Source organism: Hypomesus nipponensis, chromosome 6 (assembly GCF_054491055.1).
Source record: "Hypomesus nipponensis isolate SF chromosome 6, ASM5449105v1, whole genome shotgun sequence".
NCBI classification, from domain to species: domain Eukaryota; kingdom Metazoa; phylum Chordata; class Actinopteri; order Osmeriformes; family Osmeridae; genus Hypomesus; species Hypomesus nipponensis.
In genome coordinates, this window is record NC_140366.1 from 17747501 (window position 1) to 17768770 (window position 21270).

At 49.1% G+C, this 21270-nt stretch overlaps 2 protein-coding genes across 10 annotated transcripts in view; both read right to left on the reverse strand.

The window, feature by feature from the left end:
• Window positions 1-8599, reverse strand: part of dtnba (dystrobrevin, beta a) — a 15279-nt gene extending 6680 nt beyond the window's left edge. For 6 of the 9 annotated variants that reach the window (XM_084699658.1, XM_084699657.1, XM_084699655.1 and 3 more), the window contains exons 1-8: window positions 2581-3532; window positions 2283-2363; window positions 1807-2020; window positions 1639-1724; window positions 1357-1511; window positions 790-895; window positions 344-510; window positions 1-79 (exon numbers count right to left, since the gene is read on the reverse strand). The exon at window positions 1-79 is cut by the window's left edge and continues 46 nt beyond it. In XM_084699658.1, the coding sequence (XP_084555784.1) occupies window positions 1-79; window positions 344-510; window positions 790-895; window positions 1357-1511; window positions 1639-1724; window positions 1807-2020; window positions 2283-2363; window positions 2581-2653 (961 nt within the window). In that variant the 5' untranslated portion in view covers window positions 2654-3532. Of the gene's footprint in view, window positions 80-343; window positions 511-789; window positions 896-1356; window positions 1512-1638; window positions 1725-1806; window positions 2021-2282; window positions 2364-2580; window positions 3533-4058; window positions 6164-8305 lie in introns of those variants that run through there. The other 3 variants (XM_084699653.1, XM_084699652.1, XM_084699651.1) reach the window with 3 other exon arrangements.
• Window positions 8600-10375: 1776 nt separating this feature from the next.
• On the reverse strand, window positions 10376-20408 carry kif3ca (kinesin family member 3Ca). Its single transcript, XM_084700386.1, has 8 exons — window positions 18454-20408; window positions 14613-14714; window positions 14320-14442; window positions 12858-12976; window positions 12648-12764; window positions 12424-12532; window positions 12077-12234; window positions 10376-11741 (listed from the first exon to the last, which is right to left on the reverse strand). The coding sequence occupies exons 1-8, from the start codon at window positions 19858-19860 to the stop codon at window positions 11654-11656; spliced, it is 2223 nt and encodes a 740-aa protein (XP_084556512.1). The 5' UTR covers window positions 19861-20408; the 3' UTR covers window positions 10376-11653.
• Between the last annotated feature and the right edge of the window lie 862 nt (window positions 20409-21270).

The following is a 21270-nucleotide window of genomic DNA, read 5'->3' on the forward strand; positions in this document are numbered from 1 at the left end:
GGGGGTGGAGGGGCTCCCTCCCAGAAGCACAGCCCAGGGTCCTGCTGAGGGCCTGGCCTAGCTTCACCGCTGACGACTTCTACACACACAGTACGGGAGTCGATAAAAGCGTCTAAATTAAACCGGTTGGAAGGAACCCTATAAGAGATGAATGCTGTCTTGTGGACGCATGCGGTTGGCCTAAGATACCCGTCACTGCACTTGACTGTATGTACCGTGTGTCTGTAGGGTGACACGTGTCTGTGGAGGAGGACGTGTCCCTGCACCTCTCCACAGAGCACACACTGTAGACCTGCCACAAGCGCAGCGCCCTCTAGAGGGCACCGGGGGAACAGCCACTAACCCAGGTCGAGTGCTCCTTCATCTGGTGCTGGTTGCTATGGGAACCGCTGACGTTGCCGCGCCAGAAGCAGTCTTGGCAGAGCTGGTAGCCATGACAACGCCGGCATCGATATCGAAACCCTGTCATGCCGTTGGTGCGACAGCACGAACACCTCACTGGGTGATAGACTGAGGGAAAGACAGTGAGAGACAGAGAGATGGAGAGAGAGAGAGAGAGAGAGAAAGAGAGACAGATAGAGAAAGAGAGAGAGAGAGAGAGAGAGAGAGGGAAAGAGAGGGAAAGAGAGAGAGACAGCAGGTTAAAACCCTTTCACCTCACCAGCCGTGGTTCTCCAGAGTGTGAGGGGGCGTGTCACCAGAGGGAGGGGGCGTTTCCCCAGACGGAGGGGGCGTGTCCCCAGAGGGAGGGGGCGTGTCCCCAGGTGGAGGGGGCGTGGTGTGTCTCACCGTTCTCCACGTCTGCCAGGCGGTGCAGGAGGGGCAGCCAAAGGAGACACTCTGGAGCGGGCTCACTCAGCATGGAGTCCAGGAACGTGTTCAGCATCACCCTCTTCTACACACACACACACACACACACACACACACACACACTTGAGACTATCATTCTATTACTGCTATGATAACGTGTTCAGCATCACCCTCTTCTACACACACACACACACACACACACACACACATGAGACTATCATTCTATTACTGCTATGATAACGTGTTCAGCATCACCCTCTTCTACACACACACACACACACACACATGAGACTATCATTCTATTACTGCTATGATAATAACAGTTCCTGTACATTTAATTTTCTTCATTTCCACAGTAACGTGTGTGTGTGTGTGCTGCTCCCCACTGTGAGAGTGAGACAGAACGAGAGACCTGTGTGTGTACCTGCTGTGGGAAGCAGGCGCGTGCGGAGGTGTGTGTGTGTACCTGCTGTGGGAAGCAGGCGCGTGCGGAGGTGTGTGTACCTGCTGTGGGAAGCAGGCGCGTGCGGAGGTTTGTGTGTGTACCTGCTGTGGGAAGCAGGCGCGTGCGGAGGTGTGTGTGTAGCTGAAGGACGGCCCCTCGTGCACGGCCGAGGGCAGCTTCAGGGCCTCACGCAGGTACCAGTCAAACTTAGACAGAAGCAACACGCCGCTGGAGTCAGATACCTGAGAAAACACATCTACACACACACCCACACGCACACACTGGGGTTAAGAAAGTAGTGTGGTCTTCCGTCCACTAGAGGGAGTGTGAGCTGTGTGATTGGGAGCGCAGCAGGAAGAGAGTGAGGACGAGGATGAACTCACATCGCAGTTTGTCAACCAGCTTCCCTCCGCACAACGTGGCCAGCATGGCCTTTACTGAGATCACTGTCAGCTGACTGGGGGCTTCACTGGAACACACAAACACACAGGTCATCACCCCTGTGTTGTGAGTGTGTGTGTGTGTGTGTGTGAGTGTGTGAGTGTGTGTACCTCTCCAGGGCTTCCAGGATGAAGTCCAGCAGCAGGGCGGTGCTCTGCCGGGGGCTGATGGTGTGCGTGCTGGGCAGGCGCTTGCTCAGCTGGTTGAACAGCGAGGCCAGCAGGTTTTCCAGGCGCGTCACCGACAGCACGGCTGTCAGCTCCACCGTGTTCAGACCAGCGTCACGCACCGCCTCGATCACGTTATACACATCTATCAGGTGCACTGGGGAGGGGGAGGAGAGGGGGAGGAGGGGGAGGGAGGGAGGGAGGGAGGAGGTGGGTAGGAGGAGGGGGGAGGGGGAGGAAGGAGGGGGAGGGGGGGGAGGAGGAGGGGGGGGGGGAGGGCGGAGGAGGAGGGGGAGGAGGAGGGGACAGTCAGACTGACAGTTAAGGTGTGTAATGTGTAATAAAGATGATAACGCTAATGTCATGTGTAATAATGATAATAAGATGAATGTGTGAGTGTCTGCACAGGGAGAACTTACAGTTGCAAGTCTTCTGTATGTATCTCAACTTGCAGGCAGTGCGGTACGTAGACAAACGAATGACATCAAAGTTCTGTTCACCTGAGAGAGAGAGAGAGAGAGAGAGAGAGAGAGAGAGAGAGAGAGAGAGAGAGAGAGAGAGAGAGAGAGAGAGAAAGAGAGAGAGAGAGAGAGGGAGGGGGTTACATAGTTACCACACGTCTCCGTGGTGTGAACAGATTTGAGGGGCCCGGGGTAAGGGTCAAGAGCAGGTCATGCAGGGATTAGGGATTAAGACGAGGGGTGAAAGGTCACTCACCCATCTCCACCAGGATCGGCCTCCTCTCTGCCAGGGCATCCCCCCTCTCTCCTCCCCCCTCCTCCATCATCATCCTGGGGGGAAACACATGTCTTTTACCAGACAATAGAAACGCAAAACACAGACGTGAGCAGTGCACTCCCACACGCACACGTCTGTACGTGTTTCACAGGACTGTGTACGCCACATGGAATCTTCCCCAATCGGTCACTAGGAGATGACTTGCATGTTTGGTAAATATTTATGACACAAGTTAACAGAATGTGATATGGCGTCTGGCCTCTGGGATGGACAGAGCAGTGTAGCAGGGCTAAAGGGAGGAGCCCGCACACTCACACCTCTGAAGCACGTTGCCAGGGAGACGCTGGCAGGTGGGAGCTACAAGCACAGAGAAATCTGTCAATCATTAGTTGCAGTAAAATAAAATAAAAACACTGCCGATTGCATCCATCACCATGGAAACGGTCACACCATGCCGCCGCCCCCCCCCCCCCTGCAAATATTTGCATTCCTCTATGAACACACTGCCAAGCCAACCCCAACACCAACTCTCTAAGTGATGGTGGATTTCCTCTGTCTGTCAATGGTTGCACTACAAACACACACACACACACACACACACACACACACACACATTCACACACACACACCTCCCACATTCCACAGAGGATTTCAGAGTTTCCCAGGAGACTTAACCTCAACTGAGACAAAAGCAGCCTTCCTATACTATGCCTCTCATTCACACACACACACGCGCATGCATATACATGCTCTCTCTCTCTCTCTCTCTCTCTCTCTCTCTCTCTCTCTCTCACACACACACACACACACACCTCTCAGACCTAAATGCAGCTCCTGGCCAGATGACCAGAGACAGGTGTACTCTCTCTATCATACAGCATGGAGACAGGTCAGGCTCAACAGAACGTTTACACATGACACCTAGCACACCCTCCCTCCCTCCCTCCCTTCATCATGCATCTCTCTCTCCCGCTGCTTTCCTCTTCTTGTCCTCCCCCTTGTTTACTTTCTCCAGCCAGCTGATCTAGCACACTCACTTTAGCGTTGGGTAGCATTCCCACTCATTCAATAAAAAATATATTTTAGATACAGTATATTTTTTAGCCTTTTTTTGTGGCTTTATTGGCAGTAGGGCAGTAAGAGACAGGAAATGTATGGGGGAGAGAGAGAGGGGGAGGACATGCAGAAATGTCCCGAGCCGGATTCAAACCCGGGTCACTGCGTGTGGGCCTCATCCTTCTATGGTTCCTGCCCTGCTACCCAGTGAGCTAGCGGGGCGCCCTCGTTTCTTATTCTGAGCCGTAGCATGTTTACCCTTCAAGGGAGGCGCTGACGGCAGTCTGACGGTCTGTTGAGTCTGCCAGTCTGTCTGCACAGGTCACACAGCTGGTCATTTGGTCTCTGCGTTCACCTCCTATTTTAACTTAGAATGTCTCTAGCCTCTCAGATATAATTACCCCTCCTGCAGTGGCTACACTGGCTGACCCGAGGCCAGCGCTGGGACTGAAGCCATTAAACAGCCCACCTCGGAAAAAAACACACACTTTAGTGACCAGGAGAGCACAGCGTGCCTCGTGCCTCATGGTGTTCTGTTGTAGCAGCCATGTGCTGAAGTGGACAGAAACACAGTCTATCTACGTCTGCCAGGGACAGACAAACGTAGCAATGACGCCTGTGATGTTTAAAGGACAGTCTCTATGGAACAGTGTGTGTGTGTGTAATCTGTTTGTGTCAGGGTTACACAGGATACAGTTTTCACCAGTCTGGAGGTAAAGAGAGACTTAGGGCCCTATCTTGCACCCAGCGGAATTGACTTAGTCAACGACGCAAGTGTCATTCCTAGTTTGCACTCGACGCCAAGGCAACTTTTCCCTCCACAGGCGCACATCGAAATGACATTGCGCTCCCGTGGGCGGTTCAGCGAAAAAGGAGGCGTGTTCCGGTGCAAACGTTCCCTGGTGCTATCTTGCAGTTTACGAAAAACAATTCCGCTACTGACCAGGAAAAACGTGGTCTAAAGTCAATGGCGCATTATTCAGATGCTATTTTAAGGGCGCAACTTGGTCCGTGCGCACTGCTGGCGAGGCCAGAGTCTTCTTTCTGCGAAGCTACGTTACATTGTTTTGATTTATGGTGTGTTACATTTCTTCAATGATTGTAAAAAGATTTTCATAAGAAATTTCTATGTATGTGAACTTTATTTGTAACATTTGTGGCAATTTCCTCCCATGACTGTTTAACCGAAGCTAATTTGGTTAGGTTTCTTCTCCCATACCCATCAGAATCCGGTTTATTCGCCAAGAAGCTTATGTTACACAAACACGCCATTTACTGTGGCGGGAAGGTGCAAACAATAAACGGGTATAAATTAAGTACAAAAGTACATTAGTTAAACTAATTCTAAGAACTAAACAATTAAAAAATATAACAATTAAAAAATATATATATATGTAAAAATAAGAATTTGAATGAACAGCATGAGCGGGCAATTTAGTGCAATGAGAAAACTGCTCTGCCTTTCCCATACAATGTCATTTCTCTATCTGTTACGGCTCTGACGAGAATGTCGGTCTCCTCCTGTGAACCGCTCCTGGCGTGCGCCTGGCAAATCTGCCGTTATAATAGCAATTCGCCATGGAACAAGCGCTGCTCTTAAACGGAATGTGAGATGATGCTCTGATTGGTTTATTGCACGTTACGCCCAAACCACACCCATTAGTAATGTAGCCCCTTTTTAGACTTGCGCCAGGCGCAAAGTCATTCATCCCGCTAGCGTTTTGATACTTGCGTTTCAGATTGTCAAAATAGGGGGGTTAGTCTTCTTTTAGTATCTAAAGAAGGATTTACTTAATGAGACAAAACGGCATCGCAAAACCATCACAGCCTAACCTTTAAAGAGTCTTCAAAAATGACACTCTAACCCTGACTCTAAACAGCCTCCAGATCTATCGCACCCTAACCCTAACTCTAAACAGCCTCCAGATCTTTCACTCTAAGCCATCAGGATGCTTCTGATCCTGACTGAGGCCATCACTGCTGAGCTACTGTGTAATGATCTATTAGTAGAACAACACACACACACACACACACACACACAGTCTGCTCCCTGCCGTTCTGTGCCCTCCTCGGGGGGCCGGTGCAGGGTGTGTTCTCGCGGGGAGAGAGGACCTCCCAAACAGCTGCACCTGTGCACTCCCATACTCACTCCACAAACACCACATCACTGACACACACACACACACACACACACACCTACAGCAACAACTGGACCAACACTCTCCAACTGTGTCATCAACAACCAACCCTCTCTCACGTACGGTCACTGAACCTGTCAATCACACACACACAGTACACACACACCTGATATCTTTCTCTCTGATCCTCTCTCGTTTTCACACAAACACCAAACCAGCCATGACCTATGGACTTACCGTGCTTCTCTTTTTCAGTAATCCTGTTGGCGTGTGTGTGTGTGTGTGTGTGCGCCTTTGAGGGTGGGCAGCTCCAATCAGAAGAGAGAGTGGAGTGTTGAGACGACAGTCTGTGACTGAGGGCGCACAGAAACAGACCAGGGCGTCAGGCTGGCGAGGCCAGGCCAGGGTGGGGGGGGCTCTACCTCAACCCCCGGACCCCCACACTTCGACACCCCTGCTGTACTACCACCCTACTACCACCCCACCCCACCCACCTTTGGCCTTGATCACATGACTACCAGCTGCTCCTTATTCTCATCATCTGCCCTGACAGGACCTGACCCACCGTGTGTGTGTATTTGTGTGTGTGTGTGTGCGTGCAAGCTGTGTTTATGAGTATATAATACTTGATATACGAGGTGAAACTCTATACTTGACATGCTTGAGATTCCTCTGATCTCCTTTTCCTGTAAATGACCTCATGGTAACCCAGGAAACGGGCATGGTTGGCCACAGCAGCTCCCCTGCCAGCCCAACAGGAAGGCTCTGCTTCGGGTCTGTCTGGGAGGCCTTGCCAATCACACCTGACAATAACAGAAGTCTGTGAGATACAACCTCGTTCTTAAAAGTAACAACTATTCATCTTCTGAAGCTGGTACTGGTGAAAAATCTGGCCAACACTCTCCATGGATTTCCTCTGACCTTTCACCTCTGACCCCAGATTTACTGTAGAGACACCCTGGCTGACCCTGCAAGACCTTGGATGGTTATAGACAGGTATAAACAGCAACAGGATTCTGGTTACACCCACACACACACCGTTTAACATGCCAGTTCACACACACACGTACAAACACCGTTTAACATGCCAGTAGTCAGTGGAGGAGCAGCCCGGATGATAGATTCACCATAGCAACAGGTTGGGCACTAAAGCAACATGATAGAGAATTCATGAAAGACTCTGAGACGGGACAAAGCAGGGGACAGAAAGTGATAGGGAGCGTGACAGAGAGAGAGACAAAGAGTGAGACAAAGAGAGAGTGACAGAAACAATTGGAAAGAAGAGAACTGACAGAGAAAGGAAACTAAAGGATATATATATATATATACATAGAGAGTTAGTGAGTGAGTGAGAGAGACAGAGAGAGAGATAGAGAGTGACAGAGACAGAGAACGAGAGACAAAAACAGAGAGTGAGTGACAGAGAGAGAGACAGACAGAGAGAGTGACAGAGAGCAAGAGAGAGAGAGAGAGTGACAGAGAGAGAGAAGGACAGAGACAGAGAGAGCAGTAAGAAGGAAGCAGGAAGGAAGTGACAGCAAAACAGACAGTGTTAAAAAGCCCCACTGCTGACACAGAGTCACAATGACAAGCATATCTGGTTTAACCTGCTGTGCGACTGACACGACAATGCCTTAGCAGTTATCATATAATTAGCCTAAATCAGATACCAGACCAGAACAGATTTAAGGGAACAATTCTCCCTCAAGGCATTATTCTGGAAGCTAAGTACAGAGTGCATGAGATTTAATGCCTGCAAGGGGGGTGCCACCGAGTTATATTGAGTTCAACCATCTATTAGCGATGAGCACTCACTACACTTTTATAACGGTACATTGATATGCTTGTACGTACAGAATGAATGTGTGTTAAGAATTATATTATTCAACAATGGTGAAATCGCTTAAAGGTTACAGAACTCTCAACCACACGGACTGAGGACCGAAAGACACCATATGGAAACTTATAAACAGTTATATCTCTTTCGAAATCAAAATACACACTAACCCACAAACACACACACATAGGCCTACACAATAACTTCCTTTTCAAACACGGAATTTACTGATCCTGTCTGAATTACAAATAGACCATTGTCTACAAAAGGTATTTGTATTGTTCCTGGAGCCTTACCAGACATTCATAGGTAAAGCAATTCATACGTCTGTCAGTCACACCGCTCCAATTAACATTCTAGCCCATAAAGTTTCATTCAAATGCAATGTCGTTTAGGCTAAATGTTAAGGTAGCCACTATGAGCGACCGTTTAGATCCATGTGAGAATAGTATACTTTTACGTTTTTACCCAACTTCAAAGAAACTGTGATATATGAGCGGCCATATTGCAGAAAAGTTTAACTCCCTCTTTACCTTGTTCCCTCGAATGAATGTGTTTCACCAGTCTCTCTAACTCCGTGAAAACCCACTGTAGATTAAGCTTGTAGCGAAGTTCAGCGCTAAAAGTCTGCGTGAGAGAGTCAAACTTGCGGTCGTTGAGAAGAGATACTCACCAGAACTATTCTCGGCAGGTATTCGTGGCCAAATACCAACATCAGCACTCGAGCGCGCAGCGGACCACCCTTTCTTTCTTCCTCCTGTGCTATAGGCCTATTTCCATATTTCTTTTAACATTATAGCGCTCTTGAATCGCTCCCGGTTCCGTTATATCCGTGGCCCTTGGTGGTTCTGATCCTCCATTCCGGTTGGCAAAAAGTAGGATTATTTCTTTGCTGACTTGCCGCTTACACACTCGATGTACGGTTTGCGAGTCCCTCCTCGCCCGCAGATGGGTCTCCTCCCCCTGGGATGCTGAGAACACAAATCAAACTTTATTAGGAAAATTATGACCAACCACTTTCAAAAATATCTATTAGCTTAAGGAGCCGTTGACTACAGACGTCTGGACGACCTCGAGCTGTGTTTAGCAAACAATGTACATGCTCTCGGAGTTGTGAAATTCATCAGAGGTATGCGATACACACACACGGTTGGACACAGTCACGCACTCTCTTTAAAATATCAGTGTGTGTTGTGTGCTAGACCTTGCTAGCAGTTTGGGATGACCATGACAAGGAGGTTAGGCCATATCATCATGGCAACCTGAGAAAACACATATGCACACACATATCGGCTATACTGGAGATTTAAAAAAAGGTGTGTAGACCCTACATGTGAGGTGTACAGTGTACGTTTGTTTTCCTTGAATGACACATTGCCACAATGATAACTTCGCCAGACGTATTCCACTTCACTGTCAGTTTTCACACACACGCAATGTATTGTCACCAACATTACCACAAGAGGGAGCTAACAGACACGTCAGTGCTGTAAAATATATGGATGCTTTTCCTAAACTTTGGATAGCCTACTTTACTTTCCATTTCCCCAGCCGTGAAAACAAGTGTCAAAGTAAATTGATGATAACGGTTTCCTATCCTTTGTTCTTTTCTTCTGTTTCGGCCCTGGCTGCAGTCAACCACTAGATGGCAGCAGAAGCTTTTCTGCATCACTGAAACAGCAACCCATGTTCCAAACTGTTATTAAAAAACTAAAAAAAATGAATATTCAACCTTTCGATTTTTTTTTTTCGAAACCTTTATTATAAAATATTTTTTCAACCTTTCGACACTTTTTCACACGTGAAGTTAACGGAGAGGGTAGGGGAGAGGAGCCTAGAGCGTAGTAATCCTCATCAAGTACTCATCAATGAGGCAAACCTTTTTTCGAAAATATTGTTTAAATCTTTCGAAACCTTTTTTCACACACAACACGAGACGGCTATAAAATGTAAGAAGTAGATACTTACAGATATTTGTTTAAAGATTTTAAGGAGTGAAAGTAAAAAGTTGTCAGAAAAATTAATAGTGAAGTAATGTACTAATATCAGAAAATCTAGGTCAGTGGGCTACAGCAACGAAGTATTTCACATGTGAATGCGTTTCATATGTGTTTATGCAAGAATTTCACATATGTGGATGTGAGTTTTCAGTAGTACAGATGAGTGTGAACGTTTCATATGTGAATGTGTTTCATGTGTGTTTGTGTAAGGACAGTCTGAATGATTTCCTAAACGGCCTCTAATATGTAGGTTTGTCCTCTCAGCTAATCAATAAATGATTGCAGACTGATTCACTGTTGCAGAGAGGTTCCCAGTGCAGCAGGGCAGGATTCCTCTACCTCACTCAATCTAAAGTGAACGAGTTACATTTACATGACCATTTAGTAATTTAGCAGACGCTCTTAGGGTGAAGTGCCTCGCCCAAGGACACAACATCATTTTGCACGGCCGGGAATAGAACCAGCAACCTTCTGATTAATATCCCGATTCCCTAACCTAGCTCAGCCATCGGACTGAGCTAGACCACATATGCCAGCATACTGGTCTGGACAAACAAGGACAGTCCTGAGAAGCACAGATAAAGGAATAAGAGAGGAGGCTTTCACTGAAGGAAACGTTGACTCTCGCTTAACCTACAAATGACCTAGAGCTTCCTCCCTGTCAGAGCGTCCACTCCTCAAGCACTGGTCCTGATGGAAGTGTCACACATCAAACACGTTTTGAGACACACATAAGTCTGTTTATTTGCAGTATTTTTTATTTGTATTTCTCTCTCTCTCTCTCACTGTAGTCTGGCGCTCAGATTGGCAGCAGACCGCTATGTTACACAGATGAACTCTCTTCCCTTCCCGGCGCGTTACCATGGAAACAGGCTCCGGTCCCCCTCCCCCTTCCTGTCATCCCCATTCCAGCTCCCTCAAATACAACACACACACACATCTTTATACAGTAGAATACAGTCGCAGGGCCTGCAGTCTGCGGTGTAGAAGACTGACAGCAGTTTGGCAGAGGCAGTACAGAGGCTGACAGGGCGAGTCGTACAGTGGGGCTGAAGACGTCACGAGGCCAAGGTGGTCACGCACAGCAGGTGGAAGCCATATTCGGGGCGTACCATTTTGGAATGTTTCATGAGAACTGACTCGGTTTGGACAGAGGATCACTCTCTGGGCTCGTTCTTCTTGCCTGGTGGGGTGATCGGCCGTTATCTGAGCTCTGGCATCAATTATACAGTAGAAGATTAGCCAGACTTACTTCCTGTGTGATCCTCTTAACCCTATCAATGTGATGAGCCCTAAACCCTGAACCCCACACCCCTACAGTCCAAACCGATCTCCTTAACCCCTTACTCTCCCTGGAAGTGTGTGTGTGTGTGTGTGCATGAGGTAGTGTGCAGGTAGATTAAGCTCGAATCCCCCTGGCTGCTCTTCCAGGGTGTGGGTGACCACAGGATGGGTTACAGCACACTGGCTGATTGACACGATGACCTGTCTGATGGGTTGAGAGCACGTGATCAAGGGTTAGGGGTTTCACCCTTGTCTTATCGCTATGGTTACTATACTGACTGGCTCGATAGTCCCAGTGGCTATATCAAAATACCTGTGTGCACAGTGCAGACTGAGTCTTTTGTAAAATACACCACAGCGATGTTCCTCCCTCCCCTCCTCCCCCATCACACATGTAACACCCCCCAAAATCCCAGACTGTGACTTTGACATCTGACTGGATATTCTTCTGAGACGGTTTGTGGTCTCAGTTCTTTGTGCAACGCAGACAATAAAACACACACACACACATACAGCTCCAGGTCCAATCTGTACACAATCCAAGGTGAGCGGGTAAAGGTTGACTCCAGTCCTCTTCCACGACCTTTAAGTACACAGAGGGAGATGAACTATGCCACACTTAAGACATGCAAGGATGGAGGATGAATGGTTGCTGTCTGTCAGTCCCCTGGGGCAGTCTGGGTAATTGAGTCTTTGCATTGGAATAGATTAAAGCAGGAAATCTGCAGAGAAGGTCTTCACTGGGCTGCCGTGGGGGTTGCTGTGGAGTGGGTTGCCAGGGAAACATTGGAGGATGAGGAAGTGATGGTCCGTGGGGCCTGGCACCTGCACACAGGAACAAGATGTATCCCATCATGCTCAGACAGGATGTATTTCATCATGCTCAGTTTTAGCTCAGGTTCTCCCTAGGGGTAGTTCATGACATTAACCAATAGCTGTGGATTTAGGGACAGATGAGGTCACAGAAGAGGAACCTGAAGTTCATCATCTGCAGAAGATGGGGCTAATCTTTATGTCATCCAAATGAGTCTCAGATAAGCTTTACCGCTGTCGCTCAATCATCAGAGCTGTGTGTGTGTGGGTCACTGTGAGTGCATGGGTGTGTGTGTTATTGTGTGTGTGTAACCAGGTCAGGGGGACCGGTCGCCCGGGGTTCTCACCAGGACCGTGACTTTCGAACCCGAGCCGCCCTCTCTCTCTGTGGGGAGTTGTCCTGGCTGGGACTGTCGTCCGTCCGGCCCCCAGGGGGGCGTTCCAGGGATGGGGGCGTGGGCGTGGGAGGAGTCACATCCAGCTCCAGGAACATGATGTTTTCAGCCTGCTCATCCACAAGCACAGACACATGTCACTAGTATGACACGCTGGGACATGGTGTAGAAACGGCCCAATCGGCTTTCGGAACAGACATGACGGTGGAGACGTGTCATGATGTCTCTCTTTTGTCCTCATGCACTTTCGCGCACACACACACACTCACACACGCTCACGCACACACGCACACACACACCTTGTATCTGGAATGGGCTCCCATGGAAATGGCAACCCGGGCGAACTGGCTGATGGGTCGTTTGTATCCTACTGCAGAGGTCGGCCTCTTCTTCATCTGAGAGAATTTACTGCAAGACAGACGGAGATGGACAGAAACAGACACAGGAAAGTAAGGAGAGAGGTGTTGGTTTGTCGTCACGTCTGATCAGTAACTCCAGGAGACCAACTCAGAGACGTCCACACCTCTCAGAAGGTACCAGACGCTGGAACTTCCACTGGTCCTCCTCAGTGTCAAAGGTCAATCTGTTCATGATCTTATTCTTCTCTTCAGGTGGAATGAAGTTCTCTATGATCAGATACCTGTACACACACACATACACTGTTAGACTGAGACAGTAACATGAGTGCGTGACACGTCAGCTTGTTTCTGATTGGTCGTTTCTACAGACGTACTTGAATTTGAGTTCTCGCGTGAGTTCGTTCTGGGTCTGCTCCAGCTCCTGTCTGCTTCTCACATGCTCGTCGTTGACATCCTGAATCTCTGCCTTCACACACTGCAGCTTGGCATAGAGCTGAGAAGAGAGAGAGAGAGAGAGAGAGAGAGAGAGAGAGAGAGGGAGAGAGAGAGAGAGAGAGAGAGAGAGAGAGAGAGAGAGGGAGAGAGAGAGAGAGAGAGAGAGAGAGAGAGAGAGAGAGAGAGAGAGGGAGAGAGAGAGAGAGAGAGAGAGAGAGAGAGAGAGAGAGAGAGAGAGAGAGAGAGAGAGAGAGAGAGAGAGAGAGAGAGAGAGAGAGAGAGAGAGAGAGAGAGAGAGAGAGAGAGAGAGAGAGGAGAGAGAGAGAGAGAGAGAGGGAGAGAGAGAGGGGGAGGGGAGAGAAGGATGTGTCACCTGGCACGTCTCCAGGGCTACAGCCTTGTTGCCTGTAGCAACAGCACAGGAGTAGTCGATACACAAATCAAAGTCATACTCCTATAGTAGTACCTTCCTCCTTTGTTTTTTTTTAATTTCCCAGCATTCCCATTCTCCCACCCCCCCCCCCTCCCGTTCTCCTCAAGACCCCCTCCATGCAGCTGGCTCAGGGTGGCACAGGGGGCAAGGTCAGGGCTCAGGGAAGCTAGTCTGGTCTGGTACGGTTCCATTCACAAACACAGAGGCTCTTAGTCTGCCACAGATGAGGAGTTAGGGCGAGAGGTGGAGAACATAGACTTGGGGACTGGTCCAGGCTGGGGCTGGGGCTGGGGCTGGACAGGAAGGCAGCAGGGTTAGGGGTTAGCAGGAGACAGCTGGAGCGTTCCAGGTGAACAGATGAGCGAAGCACGGCAGGTTAGTGGGGCTAGCCTGGGTTAGTGGGGCTAGCCTGGGTTAGTGGGGCTAACCTGGGTTAGTGGGGCTAGCCTGGGTTAGTGGGCCTCACCTGGGTTAGTGGGCCTAGCCTGGGTTAGTGGGCCTAGCCTGGGTTAGTGGGGCTCGCCTGGGGGAGACGGAGGGGAGGTTAGGTACAGACGGGAAGACAAACCTTCAGGTACTGAGATTTAGTGTGTGTCCAGAGTGTGTGTCCAGAGTGTGTGTCCATGGTGGAGGGGGGAGGGGGGGGGGTCATTAGGGTCCGTTTCAGAGGGTCAGAGGGAACACTCACATTAGGACAGGGAATCATCTCTGTGTCTACGTTTTGTGTGTGTGAGAGGAAGAGGGAGAGAAAGAGAAAGAGAGGGAGAGAGAGAGAGAGAGAGAGAGAGAGAGAGAGAGAGAGAGAGAGAGAGAGAGAGAGAGAGAGAGAGAGAGAGAGAAAGAGAGACAGAGAGAGACAGAGAGACAGAGAGAGAGAGAGAGAGAGAGACAGAGAGAGAGAGAGAGAGAGAGAGAGAGAGAGAGAGAGAGAGAGAGAGAGACAGAGACAGAGAGAGAGTCTGTTTCACCTTCTTGAGTTTCTTGGTCTTGGCCTCCACCTCTTGCTGCAGGGAGGAGAAGGTTTCCTTCAGCTCCAGAGTTTCCTCATCTCGAACCATCACCTGCTGCTGCATCTCCCTTTCCCTGCGTGTCTACACACACACACATATATATATACACACACATATATACACACACACATATATATACACACACAGACACACACATATACACACAATCACAGATGCACAAATTACAAAAAGTGTGTTACAAACCCAGTTACAGCTCCACCAAAAGAACATATTAGTCGTCAGCCAGTTACCTGCTCTGCAATCTCCTGTCTTCTGATCTCCAGCATCTTCTGCTGTTCATTGGTGTGGTCCATGATGTTCTTACCTCCCACCAGCAGCTTGCTCTCCATCGCCTGGGATAGAAAACACACACGGTCAAAGCATGTAAAAGTATTTACTTAGATACGTTTCAAAAGCAGGCATGGAGTGTTAAGAGCAATGATACTCCACTTAGTGTTGTGTGTCTATGGGACGTGTTTGGTGACGTGACACAGCAGTAGTTCACATGGATCTGAGAGCGTGGACTATTAACCACTTCAAATGTTACGTTGTGCTCAGTGATTGGGTCTCGGTCAAAGCATTTGGTCTTGTGGTGGAGACCAAATGCTTCGGGTCTCAGTGATGTCAAGTTTTAAGAGTACAATTATATGCACATTTTTTACCGACACACACACGCACACAGACAGATCTCTTCTTCTGGGCTCCTGGCTGACCCCTTCCCTGAGGGCAAACAGTCTCACATCAAACGGGAGAAACTAAAAGAGTGAAAAAGAGAGGGAGCAGAAAAAAGAGAGGTACAAAGAGAGAGGAGGAGGGGGAGGGGGGGGTTCTATGAGGGTCAAATTCCACTCACAGGATTCCACAGTGTGCTGTGTTCCACAGTGTGCTGTGTTCCACAGTGCTGTGTTCCACAGTGTGCTGTGTTCCACAGTGTGCTGTGTTCCACAGTGTGCTGTGTTCCACAGTGTGCTGTGTTCCACAGTGTGCTGTGTATGTGTGCCCACTTTCTCCTATACTTTAGCTACTTTCTCACAGACACTCACTCCCATGTACACACACAGACACACAGACACACAGACACACAGACACACACACACACAGAGTACAGTAAAGCCCTCATGAAGAGCAGGGGTGCCTTTGCAGCCAGTCCTAAGTGAAAGGCTCATTGTTTCACGCTGCCTTTGTGTGTGTAGACCGTATGTGTGTGTGTGTGTGGTGTGTATGTACGTGCAGTGAGCGTGTGTGTGTCTGACTGCTGCAGTGTGCAGCTCTTTGTGTTCTGTCACAGTTTTGTATGCGTTATTAAAGGGCTGATTCATCTCAGGACCATCCTCTGTCAGACAGTATTCCCCCTCTCTCTCATCACGGAGTCTGGGTATGGAGCCTCTGTTTCCATGCTTCACTACTCGTTATACTGTATACCTTTAGAGATGTCAAACAGACATGAAGGGAAGCTCAAGTAAGTGAGGGATGTGAATCTCCAGAAATCGGAGACTTACAAGGAGAAGCCATCGATCCATTGTTTTTATCTGACACACACACTCAGATGAGAGGGAAACCAGAGATGTACCCACGTAGAGGAAGGACAGGAGGCTATAAGTGTATTCTGATGTTATTACAAACCTCTCTGTCCATTTACCCCGCTGCTTTTTTACTTTCCCTCTCTGCTGTCTTCAAATAAAGCTCTCTGACCGAGTGGGTGTCTGTGTGCTCGTATGTGCTCGCTTCAGTTCTTGTTGTACATGTAGGTTGACTGAATGTAGAGAGAGGCCAGAGAGGGAGAGAGGGAGGGGGAGAGAAGGGGAGAGAGGGAAGGGGTGAGGGGGCGGGAGAGAGGGGGAGAGAGAGGGGGAAAGGGAGAAAGAGGGAGAGAGAGAATGAGGGGGAGGGAGAGGGAGAGAGGGAGAGAGAGGGAGAGGGAGAGAGAGAGAGAGAGAGAGAGAGAGAGGGGGGGGGAGGGAGAGCTGGGTCATCCAAGCTGAGAGCAGCTCAGCTTGCTGGGTTGCACTAAAAATACATCATAACTACATCTCACTGCTTGTGTGCGTGTGTGTCTCTGTGTGCATGTGTGTCTCTGTGTGTGAGAGACAGCGAGAGGCAGATGGAGAGATAGTGAGTGAGGTGGACCTTCCTGGGTCACATACCTAGTACAAGATAACCGTTCAGACACACACAACCTCGGATCTCGTCAATACTCTCCACTCCATTCTCTCCTACCACCTTCACTTAACAGGGACGGGGCGAGAGACAGAGAGGAACAGAGGGAGAGGGAGGTCTGTGTTCTATAATGCATGGGTCTGTCTCTTCCACAGCCTTTCAGATGGCAGAGTCAATATACACAGACCTGATTCATCCATATTTCAGCAGTCCCGCCCCACACGCTGAGTGATGGAGATGAGGGTTTCTATCTACTTAACCCCCCACTAATGACTCACCACACACACACACACATACCCCTTCCCCTGACTTCATCCCTTTAATCCAACCTCTGGACCCCTATTACGAGAGGAAGACGGCCACATAAACAGGAAACAGGATGATACACCCTACAACTGTGTGTGTGCGTGTGTGCACGCGCACGTCTGTTTCCTGTGAGGTGGGCGGCCTTTGTTGTTGGCTCTCCAATGTGATTGGATGAACCCCAGCTGGCTGAAGGGCTCTCACAGGGACTAGTGAGAGAAGGTTGCCTCGTGAGAAACCGGTAGCTCTCACTATACAGACAGACAGGCACAGACAGACAGACAGGCAGGCACAGCCAGGCACAGACAGACAGACAGACAGGCAGGCAGGCAGGCAGGCAGGCAGGCAGGCAGGCAGGCAGGCAGGCACAGACAGACAGACAGACAGACAGACAGACAGACAGACAGATCCTAGATAGAAAGATAAGAGAATGTTGAATTCTGCCCCAGAAAGGTTCTAAAAATAATGTTCAGTGGGGAGTCAGCAGGATTGCAGGACCACATTGCTCTGATAACGAGCCGGCTTCTTCACTACTGTTCCTTTAAGGGCTCCTAACAATATCCTGTCTTTGAAAACGAGGCATTACTTGCCTTCTTTCATTGTCCTCTGATATTTATTTCTGATCTCAATCTTTGAGATCATTTATTTTGTGATTTGTTCTGGAAGATCTGATGTTGGAAGAAAATGAATTCACATTTTAAGGTTCAACGTAAACAGCCCCCCTAGCCAGTTATGCTACAGCCTTTCTCAAACTGTCATGTCTGCCTAGGAACAAGCCTGGATTGGTGGACGAGACAAGCAGAAAAATGTGGCCTGCTCACTCCAGGTTCTGATTGGTTGGTTGTTTCCAAACAGCACCAGTCAGAGGAAACATGAGCTTGGATCATCCAAAGCCTTACAGTGAAAACAATGACCTCCTACCGGTCAGTTCACATGACCACAGCATAGCATGTGGGACAAGAATACCCACACCATTGGGCCAAAAGACCGGAAGTATTTTCCATAATTATATCAGACTCACTCTTTATTGTAGAAGAGAGATTATTTGAATACCGGTGACTTCACAGTGCTAAGAATCACTTGACATCAAACCCAGTTTGAGCAGGTGAATCCCTCAGGAGATCAGTCACGCAGACGAGACCACAGAGAGCTTGTAGTGCAGACGTATAAGCAGGAGTCATCCTGCAAGACAGCATTAGTGACTGGCTTTATGACTGAGCTCTTTCTCACTCTTCAGTGTGATGGCCAGTGTGTGTGTGTGTGTGTGTGTGTGTGTGTCTGTGTGTGGACAACAGTCTGGACATCCATACCACCCAGAAGGCTGTTTTTCAGTTTAATTAGGTATGAAGTTGCCAAAGTTGCTGTAATGCCCTGTAATCTCCAGATCAATGGAATACCACACATCTAATCTCATAGGTTGTCCTTAATCTAGCTGTCTGGATTAGACTGTGTGTCTGTGGGTTAGTGTGTGTGCGGTGCCACACACTCTGTCTAAACAGTGTATGTATGTGTGTGTGTGTGTGTATGTGTGTGTGTGCAAAAATAGCTGTAGCTACATCAAGCTGTTAGAGCCTGTGTAGATGTCTGCCTCACTAACTCCATCCTTCACTCCCTGCAATCCTCCATCTTTACCTTGTATTTAGCAGTGAGCTGTTCAGCAGCCTCCTGCTCCTTCCTCAGGTCTCCCATCATCTTCTCCTTCTCTCCCAGAAGCCTCTGCTTCTCCTCAGCCAATAAGGAGTGGTCCTCTCGAATGGCTTCCTTCTCCTGCTCCAATCGCTGCTCCTGCTGCTTCACGTACTCCCGCCCCTCCTTCTCCACCTCCTCCTCCGCTCCATCCAACTCCTCTCCCCCCTCTCCGTCCCAGCTCTCTCCATCTGCTTCCTCCTTCCTGTGTTTGTCCCGCCCCTTCCTGTGGTTCAGTTGGGCCCTGAGGCGCGCTATCTCACTCTGGAACTCCCTGAGCATAGCATCTTTGGGGTCCTCGTTCACCCTCGGCTGGTTCTGAATGTTCTTGGCGCGGTTGGCGTATCGCAGGGTGGTCAGTGTCTCTTCGTAGTGCGCCGAGGCCGGGCCTAGCGTGGCCACCATGACGGTCTTGGCGTTACCGCCGAGCGAGTCCTGTAGCAGGCGGGTCAGTTTGGAGTCCCGGTACGGCACATGCCCGCTACGCCCATCGGCCAGGGCTGAGATCACATTCCCCAGCGCCGAGAGGGACAGGTTGATCTTCGCGGCCTCCTTCAGGCGTTCTCCACGCACGCCGGTCTTGGCCTGGCGCTCGCTGCCGGCCAGGTCCACCAGGTTGAGCCGGCCCACCCTGATGTGTTTACGTCCGTCCGGACCGGGCTGGCTGCACTCCACGGTGATCAGGAACAGGGTGTGAGAGCGAGACGAGTGCTCGTTCATATCCGTGGCGCCCACGGAGCGGGCCTGGTTCCCCACGTTCATGACCTCCTCGATCTCCTTCACGCTCTTACACACGCAGGAGGTCAGGTCGCGTACGTACACCCCGCTCTCCGGGTTCTCCCGGAGCTCCAGGGCTCTGGCATGGGCATGGTTGGGATCCAGGAGATCCCTGATCTCCTCGAGGTAGATCTCCAGGTAGGAAGCCTGTACCAGGTATTGTCTGTCTGACTGGGAGCGAGAGATATGTGTGAATATGTGATCGAAAGCATTGGGAATCACTCCCCGCTTCTCTGGGTCGAGCCATGCCCCTTGCATTGTGTATGTTTTCCCTGTGCCCGTTTGTCCGTATGCAAAAATGGTCCCGTTAAAGCCCTCGAGCACAGAGTCAATCAATGGCCTCACAGCCTCATCATAAAGGTCTCGTTGCTTAGAGCTGGCGTCGTACACCGCATCGAATGTGAATGTCTTCCGCGGTTCAGTGAGCGGTGCGCGTGGATTCCGTAGGACCACTTGACCAAGGCGCACATCCATCTCCACGATCCCACCTCCCGAACCGGCCGTCTCCTCTTTTCGGTTAGACGGTCGACATCGAATCACAACCTTCACCGACTCGCTACTCTTACATTTTGACATGTTGATTTTTTGGGGTTGATTTTTTAAACGAGATTTTAATAATAATCAATCTGACTTTAATGCCTATAATGTCCTTATTTGCCTGTCAGCGAACATTCAAGTGGGCCTAATCATTCGCTTCCAATGCACGTCTGACTAGAATATGACAACACTTTGGCTACTGTGAAAATGTAAAGGCTTTCGGAAATTCACAGTGAACATTGACTCTCAGTCTGTCAGTCTACTGTCTAATTTTACAATAGGATAGTATTATTTAGCCTATCAGCTTTCCTTTAGACAGATAATTGCCAGAAATTGCTAATCACGGCCTCTCACGCGACTAGGCGATGATCCGCTCGGCTCCACTGCATGTCCGTCTGTTGAGATCCGTTAATAAAACACTATTAAAATGGTTTCACCGGAACATTCCGTCAGGCAATATTTCGTTCCAAATTTATTTCCATCCCGGAGCTGCCAATACGAGCCTGGCCCTTGAACGACCGAAATGCAGGGATGCTTGTCATAGGATGGAGATGTGGCTGTGCAGCAACTGAGTTCCACAGTCAAGACTTGGCTGTTGCCTGCAGGCGCGCGCACACACAACATACACACACATACACGCACACACACAATTACCTCATTCAACCACACCCCACATCACTGCAGAAAGCAGCATTGAACCATGGGAAATGGAGTTGGATGAAAGCTAGTATGGCCTCCAGTGATTGTCATTGCCTGTTTGGTAGGCTTGCCGAGTTGCAACTTGCTAGTGGCCTAAAGGTCGCTGTTTTTGATGACAAAAAGCTTATTCTCTATGGGCCTATTGTAAATGATCTAGCCCGGTAGCCTATTGTGTTCGCAACGGGCGCTGAAGAAATAAGCTGAATCTAATGATTGCATTTTAGCCTATGGTCCACAGGCTAATGGTTGGATATCATATAATCGAGAGAAAAAAAAAGGAGCATCAAATTTCCATTAAAAGTAAGGTCTTGTGTGGTTAAAATACGTCCGCAGTGTACTCAAATGTTTAACAACAGCACCACCAGCTGGTGGGAAGCCCCTGATGAGATGAGAAGATTACCGTTCACACCTGCAGAGGACAGAATTTTTGTTGTTGCTTGTTTTATTTGAGTTTTTACCCGGAGGAGCATGGTTTTAATGCTGTGTATAGGCCTATATGGCACTTCGCATATAATACACGTCCAATTAATCTCTGCAATCCCCAAAAAGAGGCCCAATACTTCAGCTAACAAACTAGAGTGTGTTTTTTTATTTAGTGTATTGGCTTGACATTGTTTCCGTGGTGTGTAAGTGCCTGTCGTGTCTCTACTTGGCTGTAGAAAGCAGGGCATGCTCAACATTCCTGTAGGAGTGTCTAGGTTCATCAGTCTCAATGATGGACACAAACTCCTCTTTCTTTACACACCCTCT